We start from the raw sequence: 27,316 nt of genomic DNA on the forward strand, positions 1-27,316 counted from the left end.
AGCAAATGTGAGCTTTTGCCATCACTTGGCATCTGTCGTTGTCCGTCCAGTGTAAACTATTTCAAACATCTCCTCTGAAACTACTGAACCAATTCCAACCAAACTTAAGCTGAATGATCCTTAGGGTATCTAGAATAAAGTTTGTGTTTTATTTTCTGTTTTGTCAAAAGCATGACCACCATGGCTAAAAATAGAACATAGGGGTAAAATGAAGTTTTTGGCTTATATCTCAAAAACTAAAGCATTTAGAGCAAATCTGATGGGGTAAATATGTTTATTAGGTCAAGTTCTATCAGCCCTGAAATTTTCAGATGAATCTAACAACCCATTGTTGGGTTGCTGCCACTAAATTGGTAATTTTAAGGAAATTTTGCAGTTTTTGGTTATTATCTTGAATATTATTATAGATTAAGATAAACTGTAAATAGCAAAAATGTTCAGGAAAATAAGATCTACAAATAAGTTTTATATGACCAAAATTGTCAATTGACCCTTTAAGGAGTTATTGCCCCAATTTTACACAATTTGTTTATCATGTTTTCGAACTTTAAAAAATCTTCTCTGAAACTACTGAACCAATTCCAACCAAACTTAAGCTGAATGATTCTTCGGGTATCTAGAATAAAGTTTGTGTTTTATTTTCAGTTTCCTCAAAAAATATGGCCACCATGACTAAAAATAGAACATAGGGTAAAATGCAGTTTTTGACTTATATCTCAAAAACTAAAGCATTTAGAGCAAATCAGACAAGAAGTTAAAGTATTCATAAGGTCAAGGTCTACCTGCCCTGAAATTATCAGCCAAATCGGGTATCTGATTTTTAGGTTATTGGCCTGAAATGAAGATTTTAAAGATATTTTGCAGTTTTTCGGTTATTATCTTGAATATTATTATAAAGATAAACTGTAAACAGCAAAAATGTTCAGCAAAGAAAGATCTACAAATAAGATTCATATGACCAAAATTGTCAATTGACCCCTTAAGGAGTTATTGCCCTTTAAAGACATTTTTTCACAATTTGTTTATCTAGTTTCCTTACTTTAAAAAATCTTCTCCTTTGAAACTGCTGAATCAATTTCAGCAAAACTTGGGCTGAATGAGTATCTAGTATAAATTTTGTATTTTATTTCCTTGTACATCAAGAAACATAGCCACTATGGCTAAAATGGAACATAGGGGTAAAATGCATTTTTTTGCTTTTGAAGAAAATATGACAGATACAAAGAACATTTAAATGGCATTTTTAATTTTTAAGCCATTCATTGATATATATTGAAAAGCAAAAATCATCATTGATGAAAGATTTAAGCAAAAATGTACAGGTGAGCAAATCAGGCTCTTGAGAGCCTCTTGTTTATGAATAAAATCCCATAACTTGGAAACGTAAAATCTAAATTTATAAAAATCATAAGGGACCATACGTCAATAGATATAAACAATTCACCAAAGTTTCATGAAAATTGGTTAAAGTGTTTTTGAGTTATTGTCTGAAAACTGGAAAATCCCCCTTTTTTTAATGAATAAAACCCCATAACTCGGAAGCGTAAAATCTAAAATTTATAAAAATTAAAAGGGAGCTCATGTCAATAGATATAAACAATTCACCAAAGTTTCATGCAAATTGGTTAAAGAGTTTTTGAGTTATTGTCCGACATTTTGACGACAGACAGGCGGACATACGGACGGATGGACGGACAGAATGACAACGGTATACCATAATACGTCTTGTAAACGGGCGTATAAAAATCATTTGAAAAGGGCATAACTCATCAGGTCTATACAAAGAACAAAAAACTAACAAAAACATAAAAGACACAAAGTACAGAGTACTCACAGTTACTGAAATAGTTCACTATTTAAAATTCAAAATTGGCAGAAAAGTATCCCTGAAGGTGCCCATATGACAGCTTGATTTCATATTATTGCAATATCACAATGAAAACAAATTTACTTTTGATTTTAAAAATTCAAATTTTCTGAAATAGGATATGAACTGTACAGCTATAACATTTGGAACAGAGCTGAAATATGTGAAATCCATGAACATTGTCGTCAAGCTTCCTCAAGATTTAGTAGTTATTTTCATCTCTCTATGGATTTATGGAAATATTTGAGACAAACATAAGATTTAAAATATAGCTTCCTATTACAAAAATTATTTTCATTTGACTGGTATAAATAATCTTGGTCATTACAGTGTAAGAGATCTTTAAAAAAACATTACTTCTAACTTCCGATATATGACTGAGTTCCAAGATGAATGCTAAAGTGTTAGATCTCAAAGAGGGTAAAGTCTTGATTTAATCATCAACATAACAATTTTCAGTGTTTTTTATTAGTATATGAGAGCTACCTTGTGAATATGTTTCTAGAAACCCGACCTGATACTGTCACATGTTTAAGGTACCCATTGATGTGATATGAATTTGGTAGCTCACATAATAATAGTGCAGGAATAGTTCAACAATAATCACTCCGACAAGACATGTAAGCATTACTCAGCCGATATCCCTCTGCATAAATACATAAATCCAGCTTAACATGAGAAACAGCAAATAAATTTTGATAATCTGGTTTTATCCAGCAGGAAATTGAACCCATGACCTTCACTACACGAGATGAGTCCTGTACAACAAGACCACTGAGTAAATAACATCCTCATCCTCAAAGATAAATGATTCACATCATTGTTTTATTTTTAAGTGAAAAAGGATCTGAAGAAACATATCACTTTAATTTATCCAAGGTCACTGGATACATATTTGTTCATAAATGTTGTAATGATCTTTTAGGGAGAGTTCTGATAATCTGACCTATTGAATTTACATTTTACTTGGGGGAAAATGCATGCTTCATGATCACCTCAAAAATGGATGTCAACAGCTTACTTAATGATTGTTTTTAACAGAGAAATTATTTACCTGTACAATAAATTTTGTTTATATTCACTGAAAGACTTGGATTATAGGGATCTAAGTTATAACGGATCAGACATATATACAGAATAGCACCTTGTGATCAGATTGGTAAAATAGTTGACTGTAAGATCAAGCACACTTTCCAAAAAATGTAGAGACCAAATGTAGTTGACCTATCTTTTATAACAACTTAGAAATTGACACATTAAAAAAAAGTGACACATATATTTGGGATTCAGTAAACTATAAACAAAAGAGGAAGAATATTAATGTATCAAACTGACTGCCTCTAGTACAACATAAAGACTAAACAGTAAGCCTAAATATTCAGTTTCAGATATTCTGATCTAAATTCAAAAACTTCTGTCACTTTTATAGTTAACAAACAATTAAAAAGAGGTCTGTAGACAATATTTTTTCTCCCATTCAGTTTGGTTAGCGGCATGGCCGTCCCACCCTGCCTTTCCCTGCTGATGTCTAGCAGCCTATAGATTTTCTTCCAAGCTGGGGCCTTGATTTATATCAGATAGAAAATTGTTCATATGAATAACAGATTTAAGCCTCATTACCTTCTAAAATGTTATGACTTCCTTCATAAGAACAGCAATATATGTCATCTGCAACAATGTTTATCAAAAGTGAAGAAATCCAAAACTCTCAGACTAATTGTAACAGTATGAAAGAGTCTTCCTTGCTTCAATTCTGACAATTTTTCATTCCATTCAAGCAAATTTTACATCATTTGTAAGAGGTTATAGATCTTATAAATCAATAATTGATGGTGGATTGGTCTGTGTTTAAGGTCTAGTGCCAATATTACATGCCTGTCAGGACCTGGACATATTGATGTGATGAATATGAACCCTGCTTTGTACAAGACTGACAAACCAAGTTGGATTTAGTGCTAGTTCACTAGGTATTTGCAGGAAGGAATGTCACCCTACCCGGACACATTTTTCAGACTGAACTGGACAGTCGACTCCTACTCCTAAATTGCTGTCTAACAGATATTACCCTTATTCAAATTCATTACATGAAAGACAGATATTAAAGGTCAGATGTCAAAGTTTATGATCATTATAATCATGCAATTTGTTTTAACTATTTGCCCAGTTCACTCAGATGATCTGCTAATAAAAGACAGTAAGGTTGAAATAAAACAATAACACAATGTAACTTGTATAAATGCAGGTTTTACTTGATCAGAAACTGTCATATTTTGCTGTTAAATCATACAATTATAACAAGTGGTCTGATAAATATTGTGCACAAACTATATGTAGTAGGCTTTGAAATAAACAGGTGCAAAAAGAACATTTATAAAGAAAAATAGTTCATGATAAATGAGGTCATTCAGTACAGTTATCATACAAAGACATTATAATATGATAATTGTATTGCTCTTAAAAGCAATCTAAGGTTACAGTAATTAAATAGTAACATTGGGATGATGAAAACAAATTTATCCATTTAAGATGAAATTTACAAAGAATTTTCGGTTTCAACTCTTTTGACTTCTTAAATTTGAGTTGTCTTACCTCTTTTTCTGTTAATAAATATAAACCAAGAATTTCAAATTTTGTAAAACAAAACTATATTTTTTTCCTAATATCTGACTATTAAACCATATTTTGATGATATTTTTTACCAAATAGTACGGACATGTCATCGGAGGGCCTTATAGGGACAATCATTGTCCACATTTCTTGATTTCTTGATTCTAACCAGTAGAAATGGGTGTATATTGGAATATGTTATCATTTACAACTAGTCAAACCATACTCAAAGTATTTTAAGATATATAGACAGATGTGAAAATTTCATATTCCATTTATCAATCTTTGGACTATGTCAAACTTTTAGAAATATTTTCAAAACAAATCCAAAATTGTGCATAATATTTCAAAATTATAGTCCCCCCCCCCCCTCTAAAAAAAGATAACTCCAAAGTCTAGAAAAAATTACAAAAAAACAGACAGTGATGTTTGGATAAAATATTTTTATAAAGCAGCTTCAAAAATTTGCAATTCCCTAATAAAGACAAATAAATATAATTACTACAGATATTGAAATGAATTATTCTCTGTCAAACAGTGTATTTAAAAATAAGCTTATCTAAAAGCTCCTTGATCAAACGCTAAAAAAGATTTTCATTCAATATTCAATACAAATATGTGCATATCTAGTTTAAATGCTAATATTATAACATTAAATAGGAGATTCAACAACAAGCAAAAAAAATGGTAAAACAAATATAAAAACAACCCATTAATGGCTTCTTTGAATGATGAGTATGAAATAAAACTGGCAGTTTACAAATGAACAGATTAAAAATATATTCTTTACATAAAAAACTAGTCTTTTAAAAAAAATGTTTTAAAATAAAATATGTTTACCAGTAGTTTTCCATGCAGTGAAATGTTTGAAAGAATAAGTTTAACATAAATCATCATACAATATTTTAAAGAGATTGAATAACACTTCAACCATTTACCGAATCATTTAAGCCTTTAAGTGAGGTTAAGGTCATCTGATGATAATTGGCAGACATTGTCTCATTGTAAACCATCTCAATATAAATTTTTGATTTAACAAGATAAGAGAAGGGGGGAGAAGGTTTATATAAATGTATTTGAAACAGCTGGTTTCCCTAAACAAAGTTACTCATGGTGGGGCACTTATCACATGTGAGATAAAAACATCACATGCAACATAATATTGCTAAAATGTAGGATATTTGACATAGAAATACTATTTGTCTTTTATCTGAACATACATACCACAAATATATTTTAATATGAACATTAATATGTAGCAATTTCATGAGTGCTTATATACTTGACTTCTTACAATAGTCAGTACTGTGCATTACATAAATGGCTTCAAGATTTCAATATCACAGATATCTTTATTTTATAAACAATTATTTTATCAACACAAATACATCTTAAATAACTGGACAGTAAATATCAGCAGTTGTTTTTAAAATAAAGTACAGCTCTATCAATTTAACACATGTAAAATTGCAGCAATAATAACTGTATACCTGTCTAAACTGATCCCTGTGTGATTGAAAGTTTTTGGAAAACATAGAAAATATAATTTTATTCAATGATCAGAGAAAATGTTGAGAATGTTATGAAGAACAAGCTCAGAAGATCAAATCAACCTTTTGAATTTAAATAATTCATCTTTAACTGACAATAGTGTGAATAAAAAATATGGAGGTTACAACTCTCAAGACACTTTTTTCAGAGTTCACTTTAGACAGATTAATGTATATTTTACTCTATAAAATTGCAGTATGTGTTCTATATCAGCAGTTTAACACTTTCTATAAGTTATTCTACTGGATACTAGTATGTAAAAAGCTTATTTATCACAGATACAACATGTCATTTGACACAAAAAGCACAAACATATTTGCAATAAACATACAACATAACATTTGAAATTCATTAGAAGCTCAGTCTCAAATTTAAGACCATCAGCTTATAAAATATAATAAATATTATATCACATATTATAAATATTATAAAATAACAGGGCAGTGGGGTTGTTTAGATTGTAGTGCAGCCCAATTCACAATTTTTTGTGAAATTTATCATAAAAAGTTATTATTTTGATGAAAAGTATATTGGAAAGCATGTCAAGTGTTTAAATATTGGCAAATGACACTTTATTCACTTTGCTTTATATGCATATTTTTATAATTTGACATTTATATAATTTTGGTAAGATTTTCATACAATTTTCACCAAAAATTGTGCAATTTCATCATTTTCTATGGAAATGTCTTGTTTGACCAATGATGGTTCATTGTGGTATTCTGGAGATGGAGTTCATGTCATACATGAACTTTAGCAGAAGTATTTTCTACCAACATTAATCACAAAATTCAAATTTAAAAATGGAATCATTATAAAATTCACTCCAAACTGGCATTCTAAAATTGCTGCACCATGAACAGGATGTGCATTGTTGAATAGCAAAGCAATAAAAACTCATGTTGGAACTAAAAATATTTTAAACTAGCATTTATTGCACACTGTTTAATATAATAATCTTTATACATATACAGTATGTTTCTCTAAGTATGTACAAGTATATTACACTGTTTCTCTAAGTATGTACAAGTATATTACACTGTTGCTCTATGTATGTACAAGTATATTACACTATGTACAACAATGTATGGTTTAAACAACCTTATAGAAACAACGTTTTCCAGCTTTAATCCTGTAAGATATTACATATATCTGTTGTTGATCATAGTCGTCTGGTTATTTGGTTTGTCCAATAAGTCAATGCAGTTAAATTTATAGAAATTACAAGCAGTTTTATACATGAAGGACTTTTTTTTAAATATATTATTTCTTATTAACCAGATAATGGTCACTCTTTAAACTTTTTTGTTATGCAGACATTTCCACTTTTCTGATTTTTTTTTAAACTTGTGCTACAATTTTAACAGTTACAAATTTCGTTAAAAAGTCCTGCACAAATCATAAATGACAAAATTTTAAGTTTTGATAAAAGCATCTATTTAAAATCTAACACATCAACTAACAACAAGTATAGGTTTTCCTGGTTTTTTGTTCTGTTGTGCAGTGATTTGATCTGCTCTTTCTTTCTTCATTCTTTCTGTTTTCAGACTTTTTGATGTCAAATGTAAAGGAGGCAAGATTTTATCTATTTTTGGAGAATTCGGGAATTTCAATAGTGTTGCTACTTTATCTAATAAAGTCCTGCAAGAAAAAACAAGAAATGATTACACTTTTATAACATTAACAATACAATATATTTATTATTACTAATGAACAGAACATAAAAAATAGTGCTTTTAATGGACGAAACTTTTACACCCTATCCAATTAATGGACAAAACTTTTACACCCTATCCAATTAATGGACAAAACTTTTACGCCCTATCCAATTAATGGACAAAACTTTTACGCCCTATCCAATTAATGGACAAAACTTTTACGCCCTATCCAATTAATGGACAAAACTTTTACACCCTATCCAATTAATGGACAAAACTTTTACACCCAATTAAGAGTCAACAGTAGTTTACAGATATTTAAAACTCATAAATATCCAAAAAGATAAAACAAGACCAATACAGGGTCTGGACCTAATTGCAATTAATTATTAAAGGTAACATGTAAACGTGGCATAACTAATCATTCCCAAACCACAAATTAAAATCATTCCTTTTCAATTGGAGCAAAGAAAAGTTTGACGAAAATTTTCCTTGTACAATAGTACAATCGAGTGTTGTCAATTTTCAAACTATCTGCAAACAGGAAATGGCTACATGGCAGATGTAAAAATTGCAAACTCGCTACAACTCAACATTATCAAGCTGCAGACCAAATATTAATTCATTCCCTTTTATAGAAGACGAGAAAACTTTGACAAAAATATACCTTGTACAATGAGTGTTGTAAAGTTTCAAACTAACAGTAAACAGACAGATGTAACAATTGCTCACTCGCTACAACTCATCATCATCAACCAGACCAAATATTAAATCATTCCTTTTCATAATAAACTGTTAACACAGAGATATGTCTCGCCTATTTTTTATTTTGATAATGCAAATGTTGAATTTAAAATTACAATACTTTAACATGTAAGTTATGCAAATATTCAAAGTCAATGAACCATGACTGAATGTACAGGGCTAAACAGTCTCCATGGAAATGAGATGTGCCAATGCTAATACAACTGCAAACCAAATACCATTGACTTTTCATAAGTCGTTCCCTTTAAACAAACCTAAACACAAACATTAACTTGTAAACTATGTAAAAGTTTCAAAGTCAATGAATCATAATTAGGGGGTGGGGTTATATAATCTCCATGGAAATGAAACTTACAAATACCAATACATTTGCATACCGAATATCATTGACTTAACATTAGTGGTTCATCTTAAACTGATCTAATCACAAACTAATACATGTAAACTAAGCAAAAGTTTCAAAGTCAATAGACCATGACTGAGAAGTAAAGACCAAATATTCTCCATGGAAATGAGATGTGCTAATGCTTCTACAACTGCATACCAATTATCATTGACCTACCACTAACGGTTCCCCTTAAAGTGACCTAATCACAAACTAATACATGTAAACTAAGCAAAAGTTTTAAAGTCAATAGACCATGACTGAGGAGGCGGGGCCAAATAATCTCCATGGAAATGAGATATGCCAATGCTTATACAACTGCATACCAAATATCATTGACCTACCACTAGTGGTTTCCCATAAACTGACCTAATCACAAACTTATACATGTAAACTAAGCAAAGTTTCAGTCAATAGACCTTGACTGAGGGGGTAGGGCCAAATAATCTCCATGGTAATGAGATGTGTCAATGCTAATACAACTGCATACCAAATATCATTGACCTACCACTAGTGGTTCCCCATAAACTGACCTAATCACAAACTAATACATGTAAACTAAGCAAAGTTTCAAAGTCAATAGACCTTGACTGAGGGGGTGGGGCCAAATAATCTCCATGGTAATGAGATGTGCCAATGCTAATACAACTGCATACCAAATATCATTGACCTACCACTAGTGGTTCACCATGAACTAGACCTAATCACAAACTAATACATTGTTGACGCCGCCGCCAACGACGCCGGAAACAGTATATCTATGTCTCGCTTTTTGACTCCGTCAAGGCGAGACAAAACCAGATGGACAGATGAGCCGTTACATACTTTTTTTATATTTACATCCTAGCATAAAAGAATTTGTTTCTAAATAACTAAACCAACAGATTGGTGAGTCTACTAAATTCCTAAGGAATAGCCAAGCATTTATTGAACTCAAGTCCATTAATCTTAAACAAGCAAGACGTCAATTAACAATCTATATGATAGTAGTCTTAAGTACTTTTATAAACACTTACTCTACTTTGATTTTCTTCTCACTAAGGAATATTGCATTATCATCTATTTCTTTTGGAGGTATATTTTCTGGTGCCACCAACTGAAGAAATAAAACAGTCATTTAATAGATTTATAAACCTACTCCATGTTGTAAAATTAATATTACTTTCCTTTGATTACCTGTAAGAGGTAGAAATGACCAAATTATACATCTACAAGTAGATGGTGTGTAGATAAAATGTTCAGAAGAAGAAGAAGAAAAAAACTTAATCTAGAAAAGACCTGCATGTAAAGTTAATTTGTCTCCACTGGTTTGTTCAAATTATCTCGAGTAAGCTAAATATTTATTAGATTGTCCACCTGTATATGTAATTCATAAAACAATAATGAGTGGTTTGCAATTATGATAGTAGACCAGGAGTCATGAAGAAAACTATTATCTTATTATCCTTTTTGATTTCATATTCAAGGGGCCAAAGAATGTTTAATCAGTGAGGCATTCAAATATAGATTTTACATGTATCCTTATATTTTACACATACTGTCTAATTGAAAAACTGTTACAATGCAATACCTTATATAAATATCAGTATTGAAAATTTCCTTCTGTTATTGTATTATTAAAATCAAAATAGTTAATAGTACACTCATCTGACTGCAAAGACCCAACAACTATTTTCAGTGGCAGTGAATGGTTTTCCTTCTGTATAAATCAAGTAATTATTTTGCCCATCATAGTTTATCCAAGTTATTCTTTTTTCACAGAATACATCAACACTAATGTACAGAGTTTACATCTTACCTTTAGTTTGGTTCCAACATTAAATCTACAACTTCTTTGTTTGGCACTAAATGTTACAGCTATATTTTCCTGTCCCATAACTCGGACGGCCATGTTTTTATTGAGAGCAAAACAGATGGGTTGGAAAGGTGGGGCATGAACATGAGTTTCTTGGTCTTTCCACGACCATTTCTTTTTCTTGGCACCTGTATCATCCAATTCTACACCTCCAAACTGGTCCAAATACAATCTAATAAGATGTTTTCAATGATTAAAAAGGTAAACATTTGATTAAGAATTCTCAGAATTTACATTTTCATCTTTATTTTGAGTCACTGATCCTAAAGCAAAGTTTTCAAAGAAATATTAACATAAAATATTAACAACTAAAGCAACAAAGAATAATTCCATGTCTTGTATAAATGTATTATAATTGATCTGATAGTAACCTCATTCTATAACTAATGCAACAACAGTAAATTCATCTATGCAAGCATTACTTATATAAATGCATTTACAAAGTTATGTCAGAGTAACAAAGCATAGCACAATACTTTTTTACTTTTTACACACAATTCATAGCAAACAGAATACATTTGGGACAATTGTTGAACTTAATGAGGGTTGATGTGTGCTGTGTGTGTTATGTTTTTCTCTCCCAGCTTGTAAGCATTACATACATTTTTCATGCAAAAAATTATTTTCCTGATCTAAAGAAGTTTTAGTGTACCATTCTTTTTTAAAAAAGCAATGACTGCATGTGTAGAATTAGATTTTTTTTAAGTAATAACCGTGTAGAATGACTTATCCAAATGGGAGGTTTAGTGTTGAAAACAAAGGAATAACTCCATACCAAGATCTATGAAAATGCCTGTTCAAAGACGGTAATATGTCAGCCATTTTCTAATGTTCAGTATGATAATAATAATCTGCTGCATTGATGAATTTGGCTTTGGATTTTAGTAGGTTTGTTTTTTTCCCCCAATTCTCACCTTACTGTTCCATTTGTATGGTAACAACTGCCATACCCTGCAGGGTCAAAGGTCGATAATGTTTTAGGCATTGGCTGGTCATCATGTAAAACATAATGATACTGTCCTAATTTAACTGATGACACCAAAATGGCTAAATTACCACTAGGATAACTGGTCAGTTGTTAAGGTTCAATATTTTACACAGTTTGTATATGTATTAATAAATATGAATAAAAACAACTCATATTCATGTTATTTCAATATTCAACCCCATCAATATTTGAGCTTCATTGTAATAGGTAAATTGTACCATAGCTGACACATGTGCCATGAACTTATTAGATGTTTTATTTCAAGTTTGATATCGAGTTATCTTTTAGCTTCAATCATTACAATGTTACCAAAAGTAAATCAAAGACTCAAATGGCTGGGTTGTGCAGAATGTTTCTTAAACAATGGAGAATGCTCTATACTGAACATTTAAATATTTGAAGGATGACTAAGTTCCTAAGTCTGGAAAAATAAGAAAAAATTCCTCAAACAATTCCATAATAGCAGGTTCACAACTTCAACATATGTGTAATCTTCCTTTGAAGTTTCAGGAATCTGGGTTAAAAACTGTAGGAGTTGTTGATTACACAAAACTTGTACCCTCTTTCATAAACTTTGCTGAAAATTGACTGAGTTAATTCGTTAATAGCAGGTGCACAATTTCAACTTATGTGCAATAGTCCTGTGAAGTTTCAGGGATCTCGGTTGAAAACTGCCCCTCCCCTCGTCTGTCCACCCGGCATCACCATACTATAAGCCGGTTTTGGACTTTGTCCATCCTGGCCAATAAATTTATAATTGCAAAGCATCACAGTGACATTTCTCTTCAAACAAGACTGAACAACAGCAATTATCAATTAGCTGAATCATAATATTTTCATTGAAATATATAAATATATGTATAAATTCAAAGGATACAAAACATTTCCTGTACCATCTGGAAACAAAGTAACAAATTTCTGTTCATCATCATAAAACTTCTCTATCATTGGTCTTTCTCTCCACTAGAATATAAGCAAAAATAAAAGTTTGTTTTGAAAAAAAATTCATTTATGGTGACATATATGTCATTTTGATTACAAAAGGATCCCTTACCAATAGATGCTATGTACTGATGGCCAAAACTATCTGCTTCTTTCAATTTATCAATTACAATATCCTTTGAGTCAGGCTGTTCATTATAATAAGCTAACTTTACCTAAAACTACATGTAAAATTACCATTTTAGGTAAAATATGTCAATTTTAACATTTTTATGACATCACATGCAGAGAGATAGCAGATAACACTTCTGCACTACAGTACACAGACTAAATCGTCCCTTTCATTTATGAATAAACTTAGTATAATTTTGAAAGAATTGAACTGTTTTATTGTTATTGCAATTTCAAGGACCAAATAATGATCCTTATTATATCTTCTTTCTGGTAAGTGTTTCAAATACACCTTCAGTGTTGTAAGTATAAATGCTAATACTGCATAGTCAATGGATGCTCACCTTTCCATCAGCAATCATGGCAGGATCTAATGGTTCTGGTGTGAACACATCATTGTCATCATCTGGTAGAACAGGACTCGGAGGCCTAATTGTCCAGCCTTCATTTAAACACATCTGTGATGACAGCTGGTATTTTATAGTCTTGACTTGACGAGCGACTGTAAAAAATAATTAACAAAACCTTGTAACATTGATACTGTAATTGGGAGTTCTATCAATTTCAAGCATACCTTCAATTTTAAATAATTTTGCATCAAATTTTCTAAATTCAAAACTGATCCAATATTTGGCAAACATTTTCTTCTTCCAAATTTCAAAAAAATCATTCAAAATCTCATTTTCAGGTGTCTGTGCTGATTATTTTTGCTGAATGTTATGAAATTGAAAGTATGCTATCACTCATTAACAAATAATGCAATCCTACATTATTAACATGTATAAAAACCATAACCAAATTGAACTAAATAAATATTTCCATTGATTACATAATGAATGTTAACTGATAGTTCATGCAAAGAAATAAAATTGATTAATTTCAATTTAAAGAAATAATTAAATAGCTTATCATTTACAGAATTAAATTCTATAAAAATAAAATTGTAGTGCTTAGTTTTGTTAAAGACTTAAAATTAAAAATTATACTAATAAAGGAAGGGGAGGGAATACAGTATTTGTTAATATATCTACGTGGGAAGTTACTCACAAACAGCATGCAGGTTGGGGTTTTAGTTCAAGGCACTTAACAGATTTTAACTACAACAATTTTTGTAAATTTAAAAGTAAATTCTACACTTAATTTTTTTTTTAAATTTATTTTAGTAGTGGTGAATTAATAAACTGTGATCCATATGAACATATAAGAGTGAAATTATAAGATGTGTTTTAGTATTTCATATAAAAAAGTATTTAAATGTGCACAATTGGTCTTTGGACAAGACATTTAAAATCTTCTTCAAGATTTATCTGTAATGTTCCTTTATAACATCACTAAGCATAAATCATTTATTTATATATCAATATTTTGGCTGATTCAAAGTCAAGTTAAGGGAAGAATTTCTATAAAAACTCCCTTTTACCATATTCGATGCAAGTTGTTGTTTCTTGTTCTCTTATAAACTGGTACCCAGACAAACAATTGCTATATAAAACCCATTTTTTATTGATTAATTAACTGCTAAACGAAAAAAAAATCACTATAAGAAATTGACATAACAAGACATTTACCTTCATAATGGTCAGGTATGTCCACATCAGAAAGTTGAGCTACTATATTGTTAATTGACCTAGACAAATTACTCTTTTCTCGTGAGGAAGTATAATGATTTTCTACAAAGTTAACAAAGTGTGTCCAAAAATACTTATATCTTATATTAAAATTTCCACAGTAAAAAACAAGGAACAGAATTTTGATAGATTTACCTTTAAAGTAATTCCATGTTAATTCATAATCTTATTACATATATTCATATTTTTAATCAATTTAACTAAAATGTAAAAGGTTTGAACACTTGAAATGAACTTGAATTATCTGACATCATTAAAATCATTCTATGAATTGGTTCCCATCACCATATAATCCTTTCAGATGCAGATTTAATATCACATCACATGATATAAACATTAGGAAATAAAGCAATAAGCTCTGGAATTTTTTCTGGGGTATAAGTCAACCCATATCCTTTTGCAAAATACATTGGTTCAAATATTACACCATTATCATCATTATGAAGCATTTCTGTTAAAGCAATATAGTTCTTTTACTCAGCTCTCCAGAGTTTTCGATACATACCTCTTTTTGGTCCTATTCAGAATAATGACTTGTAAGAATGGACACTATGATACACCTTTTTTCACAGAACATGGGCAATTTGCTCAAAAACATGGACAGAAGCAGAAAATAAACCTTAGCAGCAACAGTATGAGAGTTACTGCAATATCTAGAGGCGCCAATGAACATTATTGCTCACAAGTCTTCTATGTATAACATTGACATAATCTGAGTACCAGTAATTTACCATGTTTTTAAGTAGAAGGTCTGATTAACTGATTATTCAGACCACATTTGGTTTAATTTGGAATGATGCATCACTCTATTTCAGGTAACATGGAATAATTCCATTGGTTGAAAAACTGCAGTGAGCATTATATTGGACAATGTTTGGAAATGAAAACCAAATTTCTGAACAACAGGCCTAAGTCAAATAATGTAAAAAATGAAAGCAGATTTTTTTAAATGATTTGTCAATCCTTATAAGTTCTAATGAGCTGCATAACTGCAGGGAAAATAATGAAAACTGTTGTTTGATAATCCCTTCCCATACGTAATGTCATGATGTGGCTCCTCAGCAGAAGTTTGGAAATAGTTTTTAGATAAACACCAAAAAGGATCATTTAATAGACCAAATTTTCATCTAACTGGATATTGATTTCAGAGAATTCATATCTTTTTAAAATTTTGATGGATTGACAATAAACACAGACGGCAGGCGAAGACAATAGCAAACACTGGCAGTTTAAGCCTGCTGAGCAAAATAGATGAAATAATTTTTTTTTTAAATTCCTCTTGATTGGTGACCATGGTTTAACTAATATCACGATGTGAGAATTCAATTATTTTTTTTAAAGTAACTTTTTTGAAAGTTTCAGGTAGAAACACATGTATTAATGTAATGAAAAATGACTTTATACAAATACTTAGTTTTACATTCCTATATGGTTGAAATTAATTGAAAAATTTAATTTTTTGTCAAGGAAACAGTTTTTACATACAATTATCTGAATCAAAAATCTCTTGACCATTACATGAATAGGACAGCTGTATAGTTTTCTATTTATTGATGTGAATGTTCTCAGCTAGGCGAATCCATAAATAATTTACTTTAAAGTCTTTAAAAAATAAGTATATATATATGTTTTCTATGCCTTGCATTAATGCATGAAATATTAAAAAACAAGTGTATATAATACTGCTGGGTAAAAAAGTAAGAAGAATTGTCTTGAAAAGAAAATATAAGAAGAAAAAATATGTGATACAGACAAGCATCTGTTAGATACATGAAAGCAAGATATTGAAGAAATCAGACATGAAATATATCTTTGATCAATTAATAGTTTATCTCCAATTAGCACATGTAATCAATTTTAAACCAATCAATTGTTCTGCAATTTTGATAGTATACCAACAACTTTTCAATACAAAATGCCAAATTTGTCAAATTTATACTTCAAATTTTTAAAATGTATACATGCACATTTGTTTTTAAATCCCATTGAAAAATGATTTAAATGTAAATTTATCCAAAATATCAAAACAAAAATTGAAAACATACTCCATATCTAATTTTAATCTATCCCATATACTAAAGCATAAGCTAACTAAGTTGTTTATCTATATCTTTTTTAAGGAACACTGAAGGTGTTTTGTTTCTGGTAATCATGCAGTTATCCCATGATTCCACCTACCAATCGGCTGTGGAGCTATTCCAGGTCCACCTATTCGGGCAACAGATGGTGCTGCCCTGGCTAAAACAATGTACAGCATATATGTAAAATCAATCTGAGAAAAGCTTGAAAAGATAGAATGATTAGAAAGAAGAAAAAGAGATATGAAATGAAAAAGATAGTATGAGAAATCTGTTCAAGAAGTATGTCAGATATACAACTAGAAGTGGATCTTGTGATCAAAGATACCCTGCTATTTCAACTCTTTCTATGTTTGGATAGACTCACAAACTTGTACATGGTTTTATAATACACCGTTTTGGATGGCAGTATTAAAAGTTAACATGGCACTTGACAAAAATAAAATGGACATAACAGATTTTCTGTTTTTAATTCTGAAACTCATTTAACAACTTTTTCTCCACAAATTTCTCATATAAGTTATTATGTATAACAAATGATGTATAATGTAGAAGTATGTATCATGTAGAAGTATGTATCATGTAGAAGTATGTATCATGTAGAAGTATGTATCAGGCAGGAATCACCACAACCTATTAAGACTGGAGGTTCTTCACCCTTAAATTTTCAGCACCAGACTTCATTTTTCTTCTACTCCACTCTTGATTTTCTAAGCACCTCCCAGTTACAACTTACAATCATGATGATGTTTAATTGTAATTTTGGAAAATTTAGTTCCTGATAATTGTTGTAACTTTATGTTCCAAAGGATTTAAACATGGTGAAGTTTTTTTTCAAAAATTAAATTAAAAACCATGTTTTATTCCAGTCAGTACTCTTGCAGCACACTTAAAATGTCCATGTGGTGATTCCTGCATTGAGACCTGATGTATATGAAAATATTAACATATTTTTTTAATGTATTATAAATCTATAAATATTCAGTGGCAAATTTAGGAATTGCATCATACAATAAATGCATTCTTTTCTCCAAATAAGGTCTTCTTACAAGAACGTCTCATATTCCTAGATCTACCACATAACTATAATATGTGTCTATTGAATAATGGTTGAATTTCAATACTGTTATCTGATGAATAATATTTTACATAACAGAAATTAAAGTAAGCCATTTCATATTTCTAACATGCTAAAATATGAAAGATTTAATTAATATGCAACCCTAAATGTCTATAAACCCAACACCTTTGCAAGAAACAGAAATGATAATAAATGCAAATAGATACACAACACATCATATTCAAAGCCCCAGTATATCCTTATTTGCATGAATACGAAATAGTTCTTTAAAGGCATTCTCAAACATTTGGGTACACACTTTTTGAAAAGTTTGGGTTCAGACAAACTTTTTCCTTTGGAAAAACTGCAATAGTCTAATAGGGGTTAAAAGCAAATCTCACCAGTTTTCGTCCCATGTAATCACATGTACCAAATTAAATGTAAAAGATAATTGCTAATTACATCACATTTAATTGAGGGATTTATTATGGTTGACATTTTGCCATACACAACAAATTTAGAAGTTTTTTGGGTTAAAAATGTAGAATATCCTAAAAATCTGTAATATCTTAAAAAGATTGGTCAACTTGCAAAGCAGATTTGTTGTCGGTTTGAACTTTTATTGGTAAATGGAAAAACACATGTAAGTGTTGTGTTGTGTTTCTAATGGCACTCAGTATATTTATAATTCATTATATTATCATTAGCTGCATCAGCATGCAATTGCACTATCTAACATTCTCATTTCACTCAAATGGCAGTGTTGATTTTTTTATAATATTCAAACAATAATCAAGGATTAACTATATTGTATTTAAAGAGTTGCCACCATTCATTTTGACAGTGGCAAAAGCAGTTTTACTGTCAAAAGGAGCAAACAACATGTCATGTAGTGATGTACAGAACAACAGTCCTTGTCCTTAAAATTAATCAGAATATGAAATAAGGTCAAGGCCATATAGCATATTTCAGTCAGGCATATACTCCTAACAATCAAACATCATCCAAATAATACAGACCTGCTTAACATGATCACTGGAGTGTGATAAAGAGGTCAAGGCCATAAGACATCTACAACCAATTCAATTACCAAATGTTTTATATACATGTATAGCAAATGATGAACAGAAGTAATACAGAAAGACTTATCCTGACCACAAATTAACTTTTTCAAATTGCAAACATCATAAAGGTGATACTAGTTTATCACCTACAGCATAGACAAAATTCAGCAAACCTAAATAATTTGTATTGCCTTTTAATGTGAGTAAAATGCTATTATGTATTACACTCATCCCCTTTTTGGCCCTTGAAACTGAAGAAAAAAGTTACTTCTATTGTATAATTTCAAGGCTTTTGAGAAAAGTCCCAAATTCAAATTAAGTAAGGCCTTCATTGAAAGACAACACCATTGTCAAGAGAAAACAAAAAAACAGTCAAAAACAACAAGTCAAGGAAAGAAAGACAACACCATGGTCAAGAGAAAACAAAAGAACAGTCAAAAACAACTAGTCAAAGAAAGAAAGACAAAACCATTGTCAAGAGAAAATAAAGGGACAGTCAAAAACAACTAGTCAAGGAAAGAAAGACAACACCATGGCCAAGAGAAAAAAAGGACAGTCAAAAACTACTAGTCAAGGAAAGAAAGACAACATCATGGTCCAGAAAAAAACATATGGACAGTCAAAAACAACTAGTCAAAGAAAGAAAGACAACACCATAGTCAGGAGAAAAAAAAAGGACAGTAAAAAACAATTAGTCACGGAAAGAAAGGCAACACCATGGTCAAGTGAAAAAAGGGACAGTCAAAAACAACTAGCCAAAGAAAAAAGACAACACCATGATCAAGAGAAAACAAAGGGACAGTCAAAAACCACAAGTCAAAGAAAGAAAGACAACACCATGGTCAAGAGAAAACAAAAGAACAGTCAAAAACAACTAGTCAAAGAAAGACAACACCATGGTCAAGAGAAAACATAGGGACAGTCAATAACCACTAGTCAAAGAAAAAAAGACAGGTAACATCATGGTCAAGAGAAAACAAAGAGAAGGTCAAAAACCATAAGTCAAAGAAAAAAAGACAGGTAACACCATGGTCAAGAGAAAACAAAGGGAAGGTCAAAAACCATAAGTCAAAGAAAAAAAGACAGGTAACACCATGGTCAAGAGAAAACAAAGGGACAGTCAAAACCCATAAGTCAAAGAAAAAAAGACAGGTAACACCATGGTCAAGAAAAAACAGTTCACAAAATACAGCATAAAAACGAAAGCTCATGAAGCTCTATCACTAAACAAAAAACGATTTCTGTTACTTTTTACAGTCATTTCATTATCAACAAAATCTCTTTTCAATACTTAACTTATTTAATAAGTGCAATAATTATATCTTAATTTATTTTATTATCTATTTATTTATACATACAATTGTGCTAAATCAAACCATGTAAAAAGTGTTATCAACACACAAACAAACACTTTTCAATTTGTAGCCTTTCCACACATGGAATAACAGATTGAATAGACTCACAATTCATAAAGTTTGACTGCGTTGTCATTCCAGATACTTCTTGCTGTCTACGTGCCATTTCTCTATCTTTCATCCTGAAAACAATTTTTAAAAATGTACTGTAATACAGTAATATCTTGTGTCGTAAAAAAAAATATCTTAACAAATTATAACATATATAATATCAAAAATAAGATAACAAAATGAATTAAACAAAAAAAATTCAGAAGTCAGAAAGATATCTAAGGGGTTGGGCTGAATGCAGAGGTTAATTCTTATTGTCTTTATCAGTCTGCTCATCTATTCAAGCTGTCTGATATATAAACTATTCATTATTGAGTTTAAGGATTTGGTGTTTTTTTTGTTTTTTTTTTTTGTTTAATTATTGCATATAATCTGCAGATATATAAAAAGTTTTTTTTTTCTTTTTTAAATATTTAACAATAATCCCAATTATCAGATTAAATATGTATGAATTTGAAAAACAAGCTGTGACACTACATCCTACGGTCAAAGGTTTGGGTTTCTTACAGGCATGATTGCAAATCATCTGTAGATACAAAATAAGGTTTTAAAATTTGTTGTTCTTCCATGTTCTAATTTTTTTTATCATGTTTGTTATTTTTGACTGGATAAAATAATCAAATAAAAACCCAAATTTGCAAAATGTGTCAGTGCAGCAAATTTTTCTGACTAAATAGAGCAGACAGTTTTAGAGAAAAAATGTCCAGAAAGTTTTACTTAGCCTAGATCAAAGAATGATTAGAAAGTGAAACGTCTGCTTTGATTCAAAGCTGTCAAGATTTCATGATCCACAAAATACTAAATAACATTTGTACTCATTTTGTTAGTTTAAAACTATATGATACTTGAAATATAATTAAGATTGGTCTGCTTGGTGTAGGAAGCTGTACTACTCCTAGACACAACCCAAACCAAGTTACAAGGACTGAAGGACTAAGAGGATAAGAGAAATGCAATGCAATATGAAGTTTATTCAAAGTTAAATTGGATGTTAAACTTTAAACAGAGAATAATGTAATGGTCATAATGGGAGGTTATGCAGACCATGTAATGAAAATGAATCTGGATGCTAAGAGGTGTAGTAGATAAATTGACATAGAAGTGCACACTAACACATGAGCAAACTGAAGATATAGATACGCAGATACAAATGTGATTCAGAAAGAATAGAAAAAGAATGTGTCTGAGGACAAAACGGCCCCTTAAGCTTTGCAATGAAAATGGGACGACATAAAGACGGACAGACGGATGGTCAAGGATAACACTTAATGTCCTGTTCACCTACGGCAAGGGCATAAAAATAGCATAAAATACAAAATATCAAACTTGTACACAAGATCAACTTTACTGAATTTAATATAAATGATCAAAGTTATTAGAAAAAATAATAAAATGCTCCGCAGGGCGCAGCTTGATACGACCGCAGAGGTCGAACCCTGAACAGTTGGGGGAAGTATGGACACAACATTCAAGCTTGATACAGCTTTGGATTTGGATTGTGATTAAATATTTGACACAGCATAGGTTTCTAACACAGATTGAATGTGGTCTAAGAACTTAAAAATTTTAAATTGGACATTCACCTATTATGGTCCAATATCCAAAATCTAAATACATGGTTAGATTCAGCATATCAAAGAACCCCAAGAATTCAATTTTTGATGAAATCAAACAAAGTTTAATTTTGGACCCTTTTAACCTCAATGTGGACAAAGTTGATAACGGGGCCCAAAAATCAAAAATCTAAATACATGGTTAGATTCAGCATATCAAAGAACCCCATATATTCAATTTTTGTTGAAATCAAACAAAGTTTAATTTTGGACCCCGATTTGGACCAACTTGAAAACTGGGCCCATAATCAAAAATCTAAATACATGTTTAGATTCAGCATATCAAAGAACCCTAAGAATTCAATTTTTGTTAAAATCAAACTAAGTTTAATTTTGGACCCTTTGGACCTTAATGTAGACCAATTTGAAAACGGAACCAAAAATTAAGAATCTAAATACACGGTTAGATTCGGCATATCAAAGAACCCCAATAATTCAATTTTTGATGAAATCAAACAAAGTTTAATTTTGGACCCTTTTGACCTCAATGTGGACAAAGTTGATAACGGGGCCCAAAAATCAAAAATCTAAATACATGGTTAGATTCAGCATATCAAAGAACCCCATATATTCAATTTTTGTTGAAATCAAACAAAGTTTAATTTTGGACCCCGATTTGGACCAACTTGAAAACTGGGCCCATAATCAAAAATCTAAATACATGTTTAGATTCAGCATATCAAAGAACCCTAAGAATTCAATTTTTGTTAAAATCAAACTAAGTTTAATTTTGGACCCTTTGGACCTTAATGTAGACCAATTTGAAAATGGAACCAAAATTTAAGAATCTAAATACACAGTTAGATTCGGCATATCAAAGAACCCCAATAATTCAATTTTTGATGAAATCAAACAAAGTTTAATTTTGGACCCTTTGGACCTCAATGTGGACCAATTTAAAAACGGGGCCCAAAATCCAAAAACTAAATACACGGTTAGATTCAGCATATTAAAGAACCCCATGAAATCAAGAATAAAACCCCATTGAAATTGGTCAAGAGATAAGCAATTTATAGGAAGTATCTTCTTTTGCACAATCCTGTGCTATTAAATATTTCTTGCTATTGCGCAATACTGTACAATTGACAATTTCTTGCTATTGCGCAATATTGTGCTATTGGATATTTCTTGCTATTGCGCAATACTGTGCAATTGAAGATTTCTTGCTATTGTGCAATACTGTGCAATTGAAAATTTCTTGCTATTGCACAATACTTATTATATAATAACTTACACATCCTGTTTGGTGTGTATCTCCTACCATATCATTATTATTTGATTTTAAATATAAATCAGAAATAACCAACTTAAAATGGAAAATTTTAAAAGAAACAAAAAAGGAAAAAAAGAAAAAAAATGAAAAAAAAATAAATCCCCCCCCAAAATTTTTTGAACCCCAATTATGATTCATCACCCCCAAACTCAATCCCAGCCTTCCCTTTGTGGTATGGTACCTTGCAGTACAATTTCAGAGAGATCCATACACTTGAACACAAGTTATTGTCTGGAAACTAGAAAAAAATGTGTTTTTTGGCCCCTTTTTGGCCCCAAATTCCTAAACGTTTAGGGCAATTACCCCCAAACTCAAACCCAGCTTTCCCTTTGTGATATGGAACCTTGTAGTACAATTTCAGAAAGATCCATACACTTACACACAAGTTATTGTCATGAAACTAGAAAAATGCTTGTTTTTTGCCCCTTTTTTGGTCCCTAATTCCTAAAATTTGGAGGCAATTACCCCCAAAATCAATCCCAGCATTCCTTTAGTGATATGGAACCTTGTGGTACAATGTCAGAGAGATCCATACACTAACACACAAGTTATGTCTGGAAGTTACAAAAATGCTTATTTTTGGCCCCTTTTTGGCCCCTAATTCCTTTACTGTTATTACCATAACCCCCAAAATCAATCCCAACCTTTCTTTTGTGGTATTGAACCTTGTGGTAAAATTTCATAAAGATCCATTCACTTAAACTAAAGTTAGAGTGCGAAAACCAATGTGTCTTCGGACGACGCCGGACGACGACGACGACGACGACGCCAACGTCATACCAATATACGACCACAAAAATTTTTTTGCGGTCGTATAAAAAATCTAAAAGCTTATCTTAAGTGATGAGCACTGAAGATGATAATTATGAATAATTTCCTGTTTACCATGGTTGATAGGCTGCTCTTCTGGAGGTTGAAATAGAACAAAGCACATCATAGATTAGTCAAAACAAGCTTAAAGAACAGAAATTAGAAAAAGAGAATAAAGATAAAGTATAGAACAGACAGATTGTATAAGTATGATATATGAATGTATAAAAGCTTGAATCTCCATTGAATCCTGCATTGGTCACTTTTACATAGGTAGGCGGACACAAAGTCACAAATTTGATAGGACAAAAAGACACAAATGATTTGTTTATAATTGTTTGAATACATATGAAAAAGTTCTTATTGCATATATTCATTTTACAGTTTATGAAATTGTTCACAAGCCTTAATAAATGAAGATTTATAAAATCTCAATCATGCAAAGGATTTTTATTGGCACCATGGAGCTATTAAAGTACCAAGCCACTTTGACAATTGTTTTATCATTATTGATTTCTTTTGGAATAAATTTTGTTATCAAAGCTGCCAAAGTTATAATAGTTCGAGAAAACTACAAAAATGTTTTTAATAATCTCAAAACTGAATTGTGACTATTTGTCCTGTGACTTTTTGTCCGTGACTTCTGGTCTGTGACTTTTTGTCCTGTGACTTTCTGTCCTACATTCTTTTACACCTATGCAAAATACTGGCTATTTTTCTCAGATTTAGAAAGAGCATCATGCTATGAATTCATTGATATTTAAAACCAAGTTTAGAATGCAGAATGACATAAAGAAGAAATAGTGAAGTAATACTTAAAAGACCACATGTATACAGTTTTAAGAATGATGTATCAACTTATAAAAGTAAGAGGTTAATAGGAGCCTGTATATAGAATCTATGCATTATAATGACTATTGTGGGATTTAGTACAGTAATGTACTATTTACTGGCTGGACAGCCATTCATAAAACCCTCCTACTAATCCTGATCAGTGGAATAACGACACTAGAATACAAAAAAAGCTCTGTGCAGATTCATTTCTTCTGAGTTTTAAGATACATGTAATTATCAATAAAAATTCCGATTCTAAATTTCCTTTGTATACCTTTTCTCTGCTCGTTCTTGTGCTGCTTTTTTCGCTTTCTTGTCAGAAAATGGACCATGTGCTTTGATATTAATCATCTTTGATTTCTTCTTCTGTTCTTCTGCCATAGAAAATGCAGTCGTCGTTGCAAAATCAAAGAATTCTCTATACCTGTCACAACAGAAAAGTTGATCTGGTGGGTAATTTAACTGCTGTTCTAAGGTTGGGAAAGGTTGTATATCATGTCCACAAAATTCACAAACACCACCAAATATTCCATATTGTAATCCACGGTCATCTTTTGGAAAATCGTCATCAACCTCATCATCAGCCAATCGAGCATCTGGATCTTCCACATCAAATTCTTTCTTTTCTGATTCTCTATTATACTAAAGTGTAAATAAGTATAAATGATAATTAGAAAATTAATATTCCTTGTTACATAGCTCATTTAATGTATCTAATAGTTCTTCTGAAAGATTTTCATTACAATAATGTATGTATCTAAATGGAATCATGTTTGAACAAAAAGTTTATTCTGTTTAGACAAATTTTGTTCCCTGATAGAAGGACTATATTTTAAGGAATACTTAATATCAGTTCAGATGAAATAAGTTCAGTGAAGGTTTGGAGTTTAATTTACATGAACTGCACACTATATTTATCTTTTTCACTTCATGTTAAAATTTACATGAATTTCACAATACTATAAATGGTGTGTGAAGTTGTTACAATTTATCATTATTCTTTCATTTATCCAGAACTCATTATCAAAACAGCAAGGAACAAGAGTGTACATGCTGAAGTTTCCAGCCTGCTTTACTGAATATGATTGAGTTTTATATATATTGAGTCTTTAAAATCAAGGTACTGTTACAGGTATCACAGAAACTAAACATTATCAATGATCCACAGAAAATAAGGTCAAGGTAAGATGAACGCTGTCAGAAGGACATGTGCACCTAAAACTCATTTTATACATCCAATAAAGTTGACTGATTACTAATAGTATTAAACTAGAGGCTCTAAAGAGCCTGTGTCGCTCACCTGCATCTTGAACAATGGCCACTTATTAGTAAAAATCATCATTATAGGGGAATAACTCTTTAAAGAGCTAACTGAACATTTCATCCATGTTGACCTATTTAAACATCTTATCCTTCAGATCATTTTCTTTTTAAAATCCATTTATCTATTATAGTTTTCAAGATAATAGACAAAAAATGCAAAATTAGAAAGAAAAAAAAATATCATTAAAGGGCAATAACTCCAATAATGAGCCAACTAAAAATTTCAGCCATGAGCATATTTGTAGATCTTGTCTTGATGATCATTTTTGCTATTTTAAGTTTCTATGAATCTATTATATTTTCAAGAAAATAGCCTAAATAGGCAAACATTGGGAAAAATTATCTATAAAGGGCGATAACTTCAATAAGGATTCCACTTAAGGCTTCCTTAATGCTGACTTTTTTATAGATCTTGTCTTGATCAATTTTGCTATTCTAGTTTCTACCTATCTATTATAGTTTTCAAGATAATATGCACCAAAAAAAAGGGCAATAACTTTATGGTATTGACTGATGATTTCAATCAAGTTGAATATTTGAAGATTATTCCTTGCTGATTATTTTTGCAATTTAAAGTTTCTGTCTATCTATTATATTTTTCAAGATAATATGCAAAAATGCCAAAAAATGGGAAAAATTGTCATTAAAGGGCAAAAACTTTTATAAGGTGTTGACTGATGATTTAAATCATATTTGACTTATTTGAAGATCTTGTCTTGTTGATCATTTTAGGTTTTTCAAGTTTCTGTCTATCTATTTTAATTTTCGAGATAATAGGCAAAAATGAAACAAATTGATAAAATTTGTTGTTCAAGTGCAATAACAAGGTGAGTTTGATGATCTTTGTAAGTTAAAGGACGACGACAAATTTACCCATTACTTATAGTATCGTAGAAATTAACCTAATCTCAAAACATAACATTAATCACTGAACCATGGAATGAGGTCAAGGTAACATGAAAGCTTTCTGACAGATATGTATAACTTGCAATGTTTCCATTTACCAAGTATAGCTACTCGTAATAACTGAAGAAAGCACACGATTTACTTTTTTTTTGAGTGGTCATTGAACCATGCAAATGAGATAAAGGACAAGGAACATATGCCCAATGAAAACATCAGGCCTTGCAGTTATAAAAATTTCGAGCACGATTATCATACTCAAGACTCAGAGATCAACCAATCAAAATACTGGATTTGGTGTTTCTAGCACACATTTTGTACTCCGGGTACTGCATAAGGTTTTATGACTGAGACCCTGTCTCAGGTACACAGGAGTCGGTTTCACAAAAAAACTTACAACTAAGATTGATCGTATACTGAATTGTTCATGACTTACGATTAATCTTAGTTTTTTTGTATACCAGATAAGGATTAC

General features: G+C 30.8%; 1 protein-coding gene across 5 annotated transcripts in view; it reads right to left on the reverse strand.

Annotated features, from left to right (window-relative positions):
* Positions 1–4,091: 4,091 nt before the first annotated feature.
* The window catches only part of LOC127738028 (glutamate-rich protein 6-like), a 38,952-nt gene continuing 15,727 nt past the window's right edge, over positions 4,092–27,316 (reverse strand). For 4 of the 5 annotated variants that reach the window (XM_052249082.1, XM_052249080.1, XM_052249077.1 and 1 more), the window contains 9 exons: positions 24,890–25,257; positions 20,083–20,156; positions 16,596–16,655; positions 13,134–13,291; positions 12,554–12,639; positions 11,603–11,755; positions 10,632–10,860; positions 9,850–9,929; positions 4,092–7,666 (listed from right to left, as the gene is read on the reverse strand). In XM_052249082.1, the coding sequence (XP_052105042.1) occupies positions 7,480–7,666; positions 9,850–9,929; positions 10,632–10,860; positions 11,603–11,755; positions 12,554–12,639; positions 13,134–13,291; positions 16,596–16,655; positions 20,083–20,156; positions 24,890–25,257 (1,395 nt within the window). In that variant the 3' untranslated portion in view covers positions 4,092–7,479. The remainder of the gene's footprint in view (positions 7,667–9,849; positions 9,930–10,631; positions 10,861–11,602; positions 11,756–12,553; positions 12,640–13,133; positions 13,292–16,595; positions 16,656–20,082; positions 20,157–24,889; positions 25,258–27,316) is intronic. The other variant, XM_052249081.1, reaches the window with a different exon arrangement.

This window comes from Mytilus californianus, unplaced genomic scaffold, assembly GCF_021869535.1.
Source record: "Mytilus californianus isolate M0D057914Y unplaced genomic scaffold, xbMytCali1.0.p SCAF_4, whole genome shotgun sequence".
Taxonomy (NCBI): Eukaryota; Metazoa; Mollusca; class Bivalvia; order Mytilida; family Mytilidae; genus Mytilus; species Mytilus californianus.